This window comes from Oratosquilla oratoria, chromosome 2 (genome assembly GCF_046742065.1).
Source record: "Oratosquilla oratoria isolate Oo_2021 chromosome 2, ASM4674206v1, whole genome shotgun sequence".
Taxonomy (NCBI): Eukaryota; Metazoa; Arthropoda; class Malacostraca; order Stomatopoda; family Squillidae; genus Oratosquilla; species Oratosquilla oratoria.
The window spans coordinates 38,726,287-38,740,479 of NC_134778.1; the positions used below are offsets into that span (position 1 = coordinate 38,726,287).

Here is a 14,193-nt window from a genome sequence, read left to right on the forward strand (position 1 = left end):
CCCTCACCCCATGTGAGAGCCCTGATTGGATTAGAAATAGAAACGAGAAACAGGGAGGAGGAATGTTCTTGGCCAAAAAAAACTTGAATATGACGAAGGTAAGGGTAAAAACAATGTAGAAATTATCACGATAAAAGTCGAAGACATAGGCATGAAAAGTAGAAAGTTTGTGGTGACTTATGTGCCCCCCGAAAACGGGCTCTTGGAAAGAGAACGAGCATTCAGAAATGTTAGAGGATACAAGGGATTCATTAAACGAGATATTAAAGGAAGGAGGTAACCAGGTATTTATGGGGGATTTTAACTGCAAAGAAATCAATTGGGAGATGACAGTGAAGGGCGGAGAGGACCTATAACGAAATGTATTACTGGATATGACCTTGGAACATACAATGACACAATGGGTCAGTGAAAATACCAGATGCAGAAGCAATGAAGACCCGTCGAGACTGGATTTGATATTTACAACAGAACCTGAAATTGTGGATAAAATTGAATAAAACACAATTTGGAAAGAGTGATCACATACTAATAGAGGCTGAACTAAAGGAAGAAATATATATATAGAGAGAAATGAAAAATACAGAAAAGGAAGATTGATGTACAACAAAACTGACTTTGGATAACTAAGGAAATTCTTTCAAAATGCAAATTGGGAAAAAAAAATTACATTGAAGAGACAAAAGTGGAAGAGAAATGGGCAATCTTGATGGAAATCTATAATGAAGGAGTGAATAGGTACATACCAAGACAAAAACAAGAGAAGGTATACCTTAAATGCTGGTTCAATAGAAGATCCCTTGAAGCAAAAGACAAAAGAGACAAAGCTTGGAAAAGATGGAGAAAAGATAAAAAACCAGGAAAGTGACAAATATATATAAACTATAGAAGTGAATATGTAAAAGTGCACAGAGAGGAAAAAAGAAACCATGTAAAGGACATAGAAAAAATGCAAGGATCAACCCAAACTATTTTACAGATATGTGAACGGTAAACTTAAAAAAAAAAAAATTGTGAAACTAAGCCAAGGAAATACAGAATTTACAGAAGATCTAGAAATGGCCGAAGTCATGAACAATCACTTCAAGTCGGTTTTCACAAGAGATAAAGTACAGTATTGGGACGAAGGGAGAGTGCAATCTCCCCCATGAGGGAAATAATAACACAAAAAGAAATAATGGATCAATTAAGGACCCCAATGGAATGAGCTTGCATGCTTTTTTGTGTTATCCTCGGCAATTGTAATTGTTATTTCGAACTGTTCTTTTCATTATCTGCTCTTCATGTATATTGATTCATTGTCAAATAAACTTATTATTATTATTGTTGTTATTATTATAACGAACCTTGACGTTAGGAAATCTCACGGTCCAGACGGAATTGCAAACTGGATACTAGAATGCAAAGAAGAACTAATGGACAAAATATACAACATAAGATGCTTACTCAAAGAAGGAAAAATACCAAATGACTGGGAAAATGCCAACATTGTACCAATATATAAAGGAGAAAACAGTGAAGAACCAGCTTATTACAGACCGGTCTCCCTAAGAAGCTTTGTAGTCAAAATTTGTGAGATCAAGAATAGATGGGTAAAACCCCTGGAAGAAAATATAATCAAGACAATTTGCATTCAGATAGAGGAGATTATGTACTGTTTTTACTCGAGACAAATAAATATAACTAGAAAGGGATGGATGGGTTGATTGTGCTGTACAGCCGCGACAGTCACGTGGCATGGAACGTGACTGATGCTCCCACGACCTGACGCTTCTCTGCCACCGCGACCCTGCTTGACCCGACCTAACCTAACCCAGTGCAATTATCTAATTACGCACCACGGGTAACTTACCCACGCGGTATATATAGCGGCTCCCGCCGCATGTAAAATCGTCAACCATGGATATGGGAGTCCCCCAGGGCTCCGTAGTTGCCCTGATATGATGAACAGCATTCTTGGGATCCTTCTACATTTCCGTCAAGAAGCTGTAGCAGTAGCAGCTGACGTAGAACAAATGTTCTGCAGCTTCGAAGTGAAGACTGAGCAAAGAGATTACCTCAGATTCTTCTGGTACAAGGATAACGACCCTGATAAAAGGTTAATTGAGTACAGGATGACTGTACACGTCTTCGGAAATACTCCATTCCCCGCCATTGCCACCTATGGCTTACGTTAGTCTGTAGAAAATGCCTCTCCTGAAGTTCGTCATTTCATAGAGAACAACTTCTATGTCGATGATGGGTTAGCCTCTCTGCCAGATGCAGAGACTGCTTACAAGTTAATCCAAGACTCCAAGTCAGCACTCCAAGAAGGAGGACGTTTACGCTTGCACAAGATTACTTCCAACAGTAAAGAAGTACTGTCTAAGTTTGCCACCAGCGAGCTGGCTGATAACCTTCAAGAGTTGAACCTAACTTCTGACTCCATGCCTATGCAATCTAGCCTAGGTCTCCTATGGGATATCCAAAAGGATGTATTTGTGTATAGATTTATCGATTCAGAAAAACCTGTAACAAAAAGAGGTATACTGTCTGTTGTAAATAGTCTGTTTGATCCCATGGGCTTCTTAGCTCCAGTAATAATAGTGGGAAAACTAGTCCTGATAGAGATTACTGACCTAAAGTGTAGTTGGGATGAACCCATACCAGCTAAGATCCAGAACAGATGGCTAACGTCCTTAAAGAACCTCAAGGACATAAGCATAAATCGTCAGTTCACTAATATCTCTTTGTCTCAAGCTCATAGGATAGAGCTTCATACCTTTTCAGATGCCTCCAGAGTAGCAGTAGGAGCCGTATCATATCTTAAAGTTTTTAGTGATACCAAAAGCTACCAGGTGTGTTTTGTGAGGGGAAAGGCTAAAGTAGCTCCAAATCATGGTCATACTATTCCCAGGTTAGAGTTATGTGCTGCAGTAATGGCAGTTAATCTCAGTGATTCCATCACAGATCACTTAGACAAAAACTTAGATGCTAAGCATTTTTATTCTGATAGCATGGTTGTCTTAGGCCAGGGGTGGGGAACCTTTTTGTGCATGAAGGCCACCTTACAATTCATCGCCCCACATAGAGGCCGCACTGAACAAATTATTATTATTTTATCCCTTTTTAGGGGACGGTGTAAGTTTTCCACCCCACTCCCTATGTGTGTGGTGTATATTATAAATTTCAGGTGTATAATGATTTCAGACTTAAAAAATACTCAAGGTCTTTTAAAAAAAATAATATATATATCAAAGGCCGCAGGTTCCCCACCTCTGTCTTTGGCTATATTCATAATGAAAGGCGTGTCATTAGCCCAGAGGTTCTCTGAATTCTCCTGTTGGAGGAGACTTGTAAGAGCAGTAGTTCTCCTTAAGCATATAGCCCGTTCCTTTAAACAAGGTAACAAGTGTTGTTCAGGTTGGCATATGTGTAACAAGCATAAGTCACCTAACCAGCTAGAAGACGCGGCTGATCTCATTGTTAAGATATATCAGAAAGATTATTTCTCATCTGTCATGACTAAATTGCAGAGTAAAGTTTGCTTAACTCCTACCAGTGCCATTGAACCCGTCTCCTTATTTAGACCAGAAAGGCCTACTTCGTGTAGGAGGGAGATTGAGCCAAGGCAGCGATGTACTTGGTGTGCTTGCAGAGCCTATTGTTATTCCAAAGGAATCCCACTTAGGCTTATTGTTGATCCGTCACTACCATGAGACAGTGCACCACCAAGGTAAGGTGATTACAGAAGGAGCCATCCGTACAGGTGGGTTCTGGATTTTGGGAGGAAAACGTACCATCTCTAAAGTCATTTCTAATTGTGTTACCTGTAAAAGAGTAAGAGGTAAGGTATGTGTTCAAAAGATGGGGGACTTACCCATTGACAGAGTTACTCCTAACCCACCATTTACCTATGTAGGAGTTGACCTTTTTGGCCCCTGGTTATATAAAAACACGGCGCACTAGAAGTTCCTTCCTCGAAAGCAAAAGATGGGGTGTTCTATTCACATGTCTTGTATCCAGAGCTATCCATATAGAGACTGTAGAAGAATTGAGTACTTCTTCCTTTATTAACGCCCTTAAGAGATTCATCTCTATTCGTGGCCCAGTTAAGCTGATGTGTTCTGACAGAGGTACGAACTTTGTAGGTGCCGTCAAAGAACTGAACTTGCCTGCCCTTACTGATGAAGGTGATGTCAATATCTTTTTATCAAGTCAAGGTTGTACTAGGTTGTCTAACCCTCCTCACGCTTCCCACATGGGCGGAGCCTGGGAACGTATGGTTGGAATGGTACGCAACATCATGAATGCAATACTGACTAACCACCAACCCAAAACATTGACACATGAGGTGTTAGTAACTTTCTTTGCGGAGGTGTGTAAGATCGTAAATTCCAGACCTTTAGTTCCTGTTTCATCAGACCCTAGTAGTCCTTTCGTTTTGTCTCCGTCTATCCTTCTCACTCAGAAAATTGATATTCCTGTAACTCTTCCTGAAGAGAGAGATATTAAAGCAATATACAGGTCACAGTGGAAGCATGTACATCACCTTGCTGAGGAATTCTGAAAGAGATGGAAGAAAGAATATCCACTTTGCAACCCAGAAGAAAGTGGGTTAATTCATCTCCCAATGTAAAAGTTAATGATATAGTACTGTTAAAGAGTCAAGAGAGTCCCCAAGGTCAGTGGCCTTTGGGTATTGTAAACAAAGTATTTCCTGGCAAGGATAATTTAGTCAGGAAAGTCCAAGTAAGAGTTTTTGTAAATAAAATAGCACATGAATATGTAAGACCCATTTCTGAGCTCGTGTTGTTGTACCAATAGGCCTTTGTAATTTCCCCCTAGGAAATTAGGAAGGGAGTGTGCCGTTACGAGCAGTAACGGGGCCTTTTCCATGATTCTATGTATCTCAATTTTTTTTACATATATTTTGTCTTAAGCCCCTTTCCCCTGGAAAAGGTATCAGTTTCGTTTCTGTAATGTATTTATTTTCAAGTGTATTCCGAGCAGAGCCTATTTCTGTTTATTTCCAATTTTCTGTAAGTTATCTGCAAGCTGTGCCACAAGGTAACATCCCATTATTTGTACGATGTTTGCCTTTAATTTAGAATAAGATTAAGTTGTGTGAAGAACCTTTGCCGTTTGTGACGTCACGGCTGGCGACTGACGCCTTTAGTATCGAATGAGAACTCTACGTGTTTACACCCATTTTTCGACCCTCTTTGAGGCCAACTCATTTTCATCTCTCATGTAAAGGGGCAACTCCTCTTTTCTGTTGTCTAAATATACATGGCAATTACACAAGTGATCCTTCTTGCCCTTCCGTGTGAGTGAACAATTCAACATGTAAGAGGGCAACACCAAGAGCCATGTTTTTACCTCCAGAACAAGCCAGTTCGCTGCGCCACAATATCAATGGGTTCCCTCTCATGTGGGGTTGCACGGTAATGAAAAGGCGGATGGGGCAGCCAAGAAGGGCGCCTGAAGAGGACATGATCTCCGTTCACGGTCAGCGACGCCCTGCACAAGATCAACAGAACCATCTGGGAGACCTGAAATGCAGACTACACCGCCACTGCCATCGCTCGTGGATGGCAAACAGCCTGCCTTGAAGAAAACCCCCGAGCTTCCCCTCTGTACCCCCCTATATGTTAGCCATGATATCCAGAATAATGGTAAATCATTGGCGAAAACAGGTCTCTTTCAATCACTGCCTTTTCGTTTGCAGACAGTTGAGGGACCATTTTAAAAATTTAAGAAATCTCTTCGGAAATCCCTCCACCGCCCTAGACCAATTGGGGGCAAACAGCACATCAGACGCCGGGAAATCTCAAATAATCTTGGCTGTCAGCCTGATCTCTTCTCCCGTGGGAGGCCTACTATGACCCCCTCCAGCCGGGTCAAATGAAGCAAAATTCTACACTCCGGTAAATAAATAAGATACATAGATATAAAATTGAATAAATAAATAAACACATGAATGAATAAATAAAAAAAAGGAAAGATATTACGGCCATTGGAGTAATTAAAGACCGTCCTTAAATCGACTAGCTCCGCAGGGACTAAGGAAAAAAAAAAGTAAAATCTGTTCACTCGTACCTTACAATAAAGGAGACGAACTCGCTAAAACCTCTTTCTCTTCACCAACAGTAGCATCGCTACAGTGCTTTCCTAGACTTGCAGAAAGTCTTCGACAAAGTACCAAAAAAAAAAAAAAAAAAGGGAAACTTAGGAGGGGTACAAGGCAACCTACTAAACTGGATGGAAGATTTCCTGCATGGTAGAAATATGAGAGTAGTACTCAGAGAAAAGTATTCAGATTGAAAGGTGATTAGTGGAGTCCCGCAAGGATCTGTATTTGCTCCAATGTTCGCTATTTATGTGAATGCCATATGATGATGTGGAATGTTACATGAGCTTCTTTGCAGACGATGCTAAATTGTTGAGGAAAGTGAAAACCGAAACTGATTGCGAATCACTCCAGAGTTTGGAAATGGAGTCAGAAGTGGGAAGTGGACTTCAACATTAAGAAATGTAGCATAATGGAGCTCGGAGAAAAAAAAAAAAAAAAGAATATCAGGACAATATACAATCGGAACTCAAGAGGTAAAGAAAGTGGGACCTGTAAAAGACCTGGTAGTAATTATCTCAAACGACATGTCCTCTGGTAAACAAACAAAATTGTCGGAAAATCCTACTAAGATCAACAAAAGTGGCGTTTACCTATTTGGATGAAGAAATTATTAGAAAAATATTAGTCACATTAATAAGACCTAGACTGGAGTATGCTGCGACATTATGGTCACCCAGTACCAAAATGAATATAAGGAAAATTGAAATAATCCAGAGAGCAACCACGAAAATAGCCCCAGCACTTTCAAACTTGTCAAATGAAGAGAGACTGGCTAAATTGAAATTACCGACTTTGGAACAAAGAAGAGAGGCGACCTACTGACCACCTATAGAATTATGAAAGGCACGGAAATACTTGATAGAGAAGACTTACTAATTTGGGACAAGAGGACACGAAAACTCAAAAAGGATAGTTATAGAAGAGATCTGAAGAAAACCAGTTTTCCACACAGAGTGGTGGACACTGGACGAAACAATAATGTATGCAAAAACCAAACACGAATTTAAGAGCAAACTAGACACTGATATACAAGGGCGGGCTACCACGAGCGTAGTTCCCCTTCACCTAAGATACAAGGTAAATTCACACACACACATCATGGCGCAGTGGTAGTGTTCGCGGCCGCCACTACGGCGGTCCGGCTCCTTTCCCATATACTACAATTATACACACACGCTTTTTGTTTGCAAATGAGTATTAAACGTATTATTTTCCTTAATGAAAAAATACTGTCCATTTAGCACTCCTGAACAGACCCGAACAGCCGCAAGGTGGCTGCGCACATTTGGCCGTAAATCTGACGACGATGGTTGGTGGTAGTTGGTAGTAGCACTTCATCAATTATTGCTGAATATAAGTGTAAGCAAGTTTGGCGACATCCTGTGATATATATGTATACGCCGTCTTGTCTCTGTGAAACTGGATTCCTGAAGGTGTTTAATCATTCAGGTAAAATTATTTTTCACAGGTATTTTTCATTTTCAGGGTCATGAAATAAATGTGTACGATGAGGAAGAGATAGGTGATGTCTACAAGTTTTGTTCCCAGAAGCATAAAAAAGTGTGATTACATATAAAAAAAATAATGTAGTCTAACCAGTATACAGTCTAATAGTTGCGAGTGCTAGATGGACAGATGATCAATATTATACTAATTACGCTGAAACCTTTTGAGGAATAGATCTTTACATAAATATTATTTGATGGTCAATCAACTATAAATTTCATTGGGAACATGAAACAAAGACTGTGCAAGGTCAACAAACTAATTGAATAGAATATGCAGAAAATATATAAAAACCTATAATCGTACTCGGACAAGTTAATTTGGTCACGTACACTGGTAACAGATTGTACTGTGTAGGTAGTGCGATAGGTATATCATATTGGATATAGAAAAGTTATTGCAAGAATTATGTAGTTTATATTAAGTTCCCCATTTTTATAGGCGATTTTAGATGTATAGTAATATAAAGAAAGTAATTAGGAAACGAAGTGGAAGATTACATACAGGACACACACAAAAAAAAACTTGCATACAGTATAGCTAAAGGTTGCAGAAGGAAATATGAAAGAGTGAATACAATAAGAAATAAGGGAAGTTACTGACAGGAAGACGAGTGGAAAGACCAACAGATGAAGTTACTCCAAGAATAGAACAGAATAGCATAATAACAAAAGATGGAATTAAGCTATTAAAGGTGTGAAAAATGGAAAAGGCCCTGGAAGTGATGGTACGCTAGTTGAACTACTAAAGGGAAATGAAGATATAGATAAATAGCAAGCTAGATTTTTAAACGTAGCTTGAAGTGAAGGTTAGAGTGCCGGCTGATTGAGGGAAGGCAGTTATTTGAAAAAAAAAAAAAGTGGTATTGAATGTAAGATCTATAGAGAAATTTCTCAGCTGTCACAAGTGGGGAAGATGTATGACAGGGTACCAGAAAAGAGATTAAAGCCACGTCCACACGGTCGAGCTGTGCCTGGCAGGGCACAGTCTGCAGTCTATGCCCGCGTAAAGCCACGTCCACACGGTCGAGCACTGCCCGCCGGGCACGAGGGCTTTGCTCGACAACGGGCAATTTCATCGGGCAAACCATCAAACTGTCCGTTCCCGGCACCATTTGCGGGCAGTGGATGGATGGAGGGCTGACATCGCTGCCAAACGTACGAGGTGAGGTGCGAGCAAAGTTAGCAAACCCGCTCAGTACAGACCGCCAATTAATCGCTCGCTCAATCGCCCAATGGCAAAAGTCCTCTTTTATACACTACTATCTTTTTATTTCCTTAAGCCACGTCCACACGGTCGAGCAATGTCCGTCGGGCACGAAGGCTTTGCCCTTGTACGAGCAGTTTCAGCGGGCAAATCATCAAACTGTCCGCTCCCGTCGCCAATAGAGGGCAGTGGATGGAGGTCTTCCGTCACTGCCAAACGCACGAGGTAAGGTGTAGGCAGATCCACTGACTACCACGTTATTAGTACACCATGTCCACACCGAGTGCTAGTGCATATTGGTCACGACAAGACACTATAACTTCGATTGATATATATAAATCACATGAATGTCTGTGGAATGTAAGGTGTTTTGATTACAGAAATAGAGACAAACGTGCTGCTGGTGTAATGCTTTGCCTCATATTTGTCTCTTGCCTCTGAATATAGCTCTCCACTTTCGATACAAGAATATAAAAACTGTTTATGTCCATCCGCACGTAATTGCGGAACAAAGTTTCATTTTCCTCATGCAATTCACGTAGGATTGTCACAGAGCTACCCATTCTTTCACGTCTCTGCAACCACTCCCGGCACCAGACACGTCTCTGTGGTCTCTTGTTTTTCTTTTTAATGCAGGCACCAATTATGATAGAATATAGTGCTATCTTTCGAAGTATGGAGCGCACCATGGTGATCTTACCGTAATGAACCACTCGCTCACAACAACTGCTGGCGTCCGACTGCCCTCCAACCACCACAGACAGTTGTGTGGACATCTTAAGCCACGTCCACACGGTCGAGCTGTGCCTGGCAGGGCAAAGTCTGCAGTCTATGCCCGCGTAAGATGTCCACACAGCTGTCTGTGGTGGTTGGAGGGCAGTCGGACGCCAGCAGTTGTTGTGAGCGAGTGGTTCATTACGGTGAGATCACCATGCAAACAGCAGGGATGAGTGTTGCGTTTGATTAAGAGAGTAACAAGAAGAGATCGCTTATGAAATTTTAATATCAGGGATGAGGTGGACAACGAATCAATATTAGTATTTGTAGAAAGAAGGAAATGAGATGTGGACACGTCATATGAGGATAAATAAAGAAAGGTACCCTGATATATATTTTTGATGGAAGCCGAGAGGGAAGAGGCTGGTGGGCAGAACCAGAAAGAGATTGAGTGATGGAAGCAATTGAAGCAAGACGATCAAAGTAGAGTGTGGAAGAAGAAGAACTTTACAAAGACCGTACCTGGTGGAGAAGTTTCGTGAGGCACCACTGACAGGGCCCCTATCTGGTGTATGGTGAGAAAGGTATATAAACTTCGGTGCATGATATATAACTTGTAAATATCCAATTATGATGAGAGTGGAATGAATATAACTTTTTCTTACATAATTCAGTATAATATTCCAGTTATATATATTTTTGTGACACTTATATCTGTAGACACATGCATGAACCCGAGAACAAAATGTTTGTATGGTGAGTCATGACTCAATGGAATTCCAATGCAACTCTATTTACATGTTTTGAAACATTGTGCAGAATCATAGTTTTACCAATACTGCCATGCTCCCAGAAAAGGCACAGTACTTAACAAAGTAGCAATAGTCCAGTTCCCAAAAGTTGAAGGTCTCAACATCTTAATATATATATAATATATATTATATAATACAGTATATATATATATATATATATCACGTCCTTAGTATGAATAAAATCCTGTGGTTGTGCTGTGTCACGCCCTTGCGTGAATAAAGGCTCCTGTTTGTATTTATAAGGCACGCCTTGCGTGAATATGATGTGTATTATCATGAATGTTGTTATTGTCAGATGTGGAAAGAAATTTTGTATATATTTAAAATGTATGTTATAAATCAAACCATTGCACAATACCAGTCTGTTGGAACGCGTTTCGAATATATTCTGTAAGATGACGTCACGCTTAGAATACGTTACATAATCTGGCGCGAAAGTAGGTTCTTTCCCTTTGGTTAGAAGTAGCTGAAACTACCTAGTTAGGTACGTATCGACATCCAGGAAATGTAATCACCAATTCCCGGGCTATGTAAGGTCGGGCAGAGAGCGACTGCAGAGAGAACCAGAGCAGGGTTACAAGAAAGAAAACTGAGAGGAGAGAGACAAGAACAGAAAAGAAGCAGACGTCCACGGTTCATCTGAATCTACGTAGAAAAAAGTCTACATTCATCGATTACGACAACTCAACTAACAAGTCCTTTGTATTTTTACGCACTACGCAGTTTTCAATTACCGAACCTGTGAATTGGTAATCTCGTGAGGTGCAAGCCTTCGCTTTTCCGAATTATTTCGGACATCTAGACTAAAGCTAAGTACGAATCTACACACGCTCTCTCTCTCTCTCTCTCTCTCTGTTAATTCTGGACTACGAAACATCAAATCTCCCTACGTGTTCCCTAGTACCTGGAGATTCCCCGAGACTTGAATATCGAACCAGACGACCTTCCGATGGTGCGACTTCTAGCAACCAGAATCAAGACTCGTCTACATAATCAAGATTTCATTTCACACACTTGTTCTTATGTACTGCAAGCAAGCGCACAATTAGCTACTTTACCTGGTAACCGTTTAAGTGCGCATTAGTAATTCATGTAACATATACATTTATATTTTTCTTATTCCATGTCCATTTATATTATTTGTGAATATTTTACCATTGTAAACAATTTCATGAAGATTTTAATTATCCTGCCTAAACTATCACTCGTCCGAGCTGCATTTTATTTCGCGACTAACCTGGCCCATAGGTGGGTCGTCACACACACATATACACACACACACACATATATATATATATATATCTGTCTTTTGTGCCCTCTCGTGTGATTTTCTTTTCTTTTAATGCTTTGTCGGTGTAGACTGCAGCCTTTGGGATATTCTATTCCTTTGTCCCCCCCCCACCCCACTATATATATATCTCCCTCCCCTCTCTCTACCTCTCTTCTCCCCCTTCCCTCCCCTGCGTGTGTGTGTACATATATATATATATATATAATTCATTCATTCATCCCCTCTCTCCCCCTCATAAATTCCTTCCCTTTCCTTCCTTCCCCTTCCTTCTCACCTCCTCCGTACTTTCTCCCCTTTCCCTCCCCATTCCCTCCCATCTTCCTCCTCGTCACTCATTCTCCTATTTATCACTATCACCTTTACCTTAAATTTAACCTCTCTCCCCTACCCCACACTGTTTCATCTGATCTCATTAGCTGTTCATTCTTCTCACGTCCCGTGTGGTCTAGTGGCTAGGATACGCGGCTCTCACCCGCGAGGCCCGGGTTCGATTCCCGGCACGGGAAATCATTTTGATTTTTTTTTTTCCTTTGTTTATTTGCAGTGGCACCACTCAAGTCAATTGTGGCGGAAAGATTTTTGGATTGGAAGGTCCGGCTGGGTACTCTGGGAGTGACGTGTTCAGAAGTAACAGGAGACACTGAACATGATGATCTAGCCGTTCTTGGGTCGTCACAGGCATGTGCAACGATCTGATATTTATATCCACGCCTACATGAATTACAGGGATACAGTTGAAAGTGATCTGAATTTGAAGGAGCGTTTAATTCCTTTTATTGTGTTTTCTTCCTGAAGGTGATTCTCACGACTCCTGAGAAGTGGGATTCTCTTACACGACGATGGAAGGACCACGCTAACTTGATGGCATCCATATCACTCTTTCTTATTGATGAGGTATAAAGAATCGTGGGGGTAACGTGTATTAGGTCTGTGTTCTACCTCCTTCATTTCAGTAAGATTTTTATTTTTGTGTGTAAAATGTATTTACACACATATTTCTTAGTTTAACATTTTCCAAAATAGTTTTCTTTGCCGTTAGAAAAAAGGACCTGCCTGAAATAAAGAACAGGGTATTCTACGTGATCCCAACGGCTTTTGGTGACTATAACTGACCTTGGTTTTCGGGACACATACAGCAGAAGTGATGGCAAGCGCCTTTTATCGTCATCACCAATACCCACAGTGCGCCTGTCAAAGCAACCCGTGCTCTCTCCACCTCCTCCTCCTCCTCTCGGCTTGGACCGACGTTCCCACGGACACTCCCTTCACACTAAAAAAAATTATGATACCATTGTCCTTTTTTTTATTAATGTTATTATTATCGGTAAAACGAATCCTGGGGCAATGTTCCCTTCAACCCTTCATGTGTTCGGTATCTTTTTGTCTGGTGATCTGAACCTGTACTGTAGGTGCACATGCTGAGCGACGAGACGCGAGGCCCGACACTCGAGGCTGTGGTGTCCCGGATGAAAACGCTGCACACGACGCGGAGTTGGACTGCACCAATTGTCGTAAAACCACCAAGGTATAGAGAAGATACATTACTGTTCCTCTCCTGATGTACATTATATATATATATACCAAAGGCTCTTTTCCCCCGTGCACGAGAGGTAGCCAAAAGACAAAGGCATAGAAACTACTCCCACCCATTCCATCCCTTACATACTCCACTCCCCTCTATCCTCTTCACTCCCTCTTGGCACCTCTTGGATGACGGGTCATCCCTGAATGTTGTCCACTGCCCTGAGTCAGAGGCAGTGTCGCAAGACACAGTACATCCACAACAAGACTGTTTCATTAATTCGGCAAACACCCCACCCCTCTCCGTCCTCTCATGCAGAAAAGGAGAAGACTGGGAGAAATCCTTTCGGGCTGCGTCAATTTCTTTCTCATACATACTCCCTCACTCCCATCCCCACCCACTCCCCCTCATGCACCACAGCATCATCCATACCCAATCTTTCATCATTCACCCCTATCTTCTGTCCTCTCCCGTCCTTCCTCAACAGACTTTCCTCTCTTTCCCATTGCCCCTTTTACCCATATATACCGGTATATATATATATATATTCGTATTCATCAAATAGTATTTAGACTAATATCATTTCTCTCAGTCGTGTCTTGTGACTAGTAAAGGTTTTAGCCATTGACTATCTACTAGATAAAGTCGCTGTGACGGCAAGATCGCGGTGAATATACGCTGTTTCTTATCGCCAATAGATGTTAGGGTTGTCCTGAATTATGTGCTTTAGTTAGTTCCAGCTTCCCTTGGCCATTTAGATAGCGCATAGGAGTGACATTTCAATGTTATTTTCGTACCTAGGTACCCCATAGAGGGGAATTTCGTTGAATAGTAAATATACGAGAAGCAGTAGCTTTGTCCATCACATGGCGAGGAGCCGTTTCCCCCTACAGCATTTCGCTGATGCTGTAAAACCTATCTCTGAAGGATGGTTCGTAATCATGACAACCATTCCTTTTCGACCTGAGCGTTTGACATCTGAAATTATATATTTGTTTGATAAATCTTACCGACTGATGTATGG

The 14,193-nt window shown here is 41.2% G+C and overlaps 1 protein-coding gene across 2 annotated transcripts in view; it reads left to right on the forward strand.

Moving 5' to 3' along the window:
- Positions 1–14,193, forward strand: part of LOC143038507 (putative ATP-dependent DNA helicase HFM1) — a 167,644-nt gene that overhangs the window by 141,741 nt on the left and 11,710 nt on the right. For both annotated transcript variants that reach the window (XM_076207772.1, XM_076207781.1), the window contains exons 6-8: positions 12,192–12,325; positions 12,443–12,541; positions 13,057–13,172. In XM_076207772.1, the coding sequence (XP_076063887.1) occupies positions 12,192–12,325; positions 12,443–12,541; positions 13,057–13,172 (349 nt within the window). The remainder of the gene's footprint in view (positions 1–12,191; positions 12,326–12,442; positions 12,542–13,056; positions 13,173–14,193) is intronic.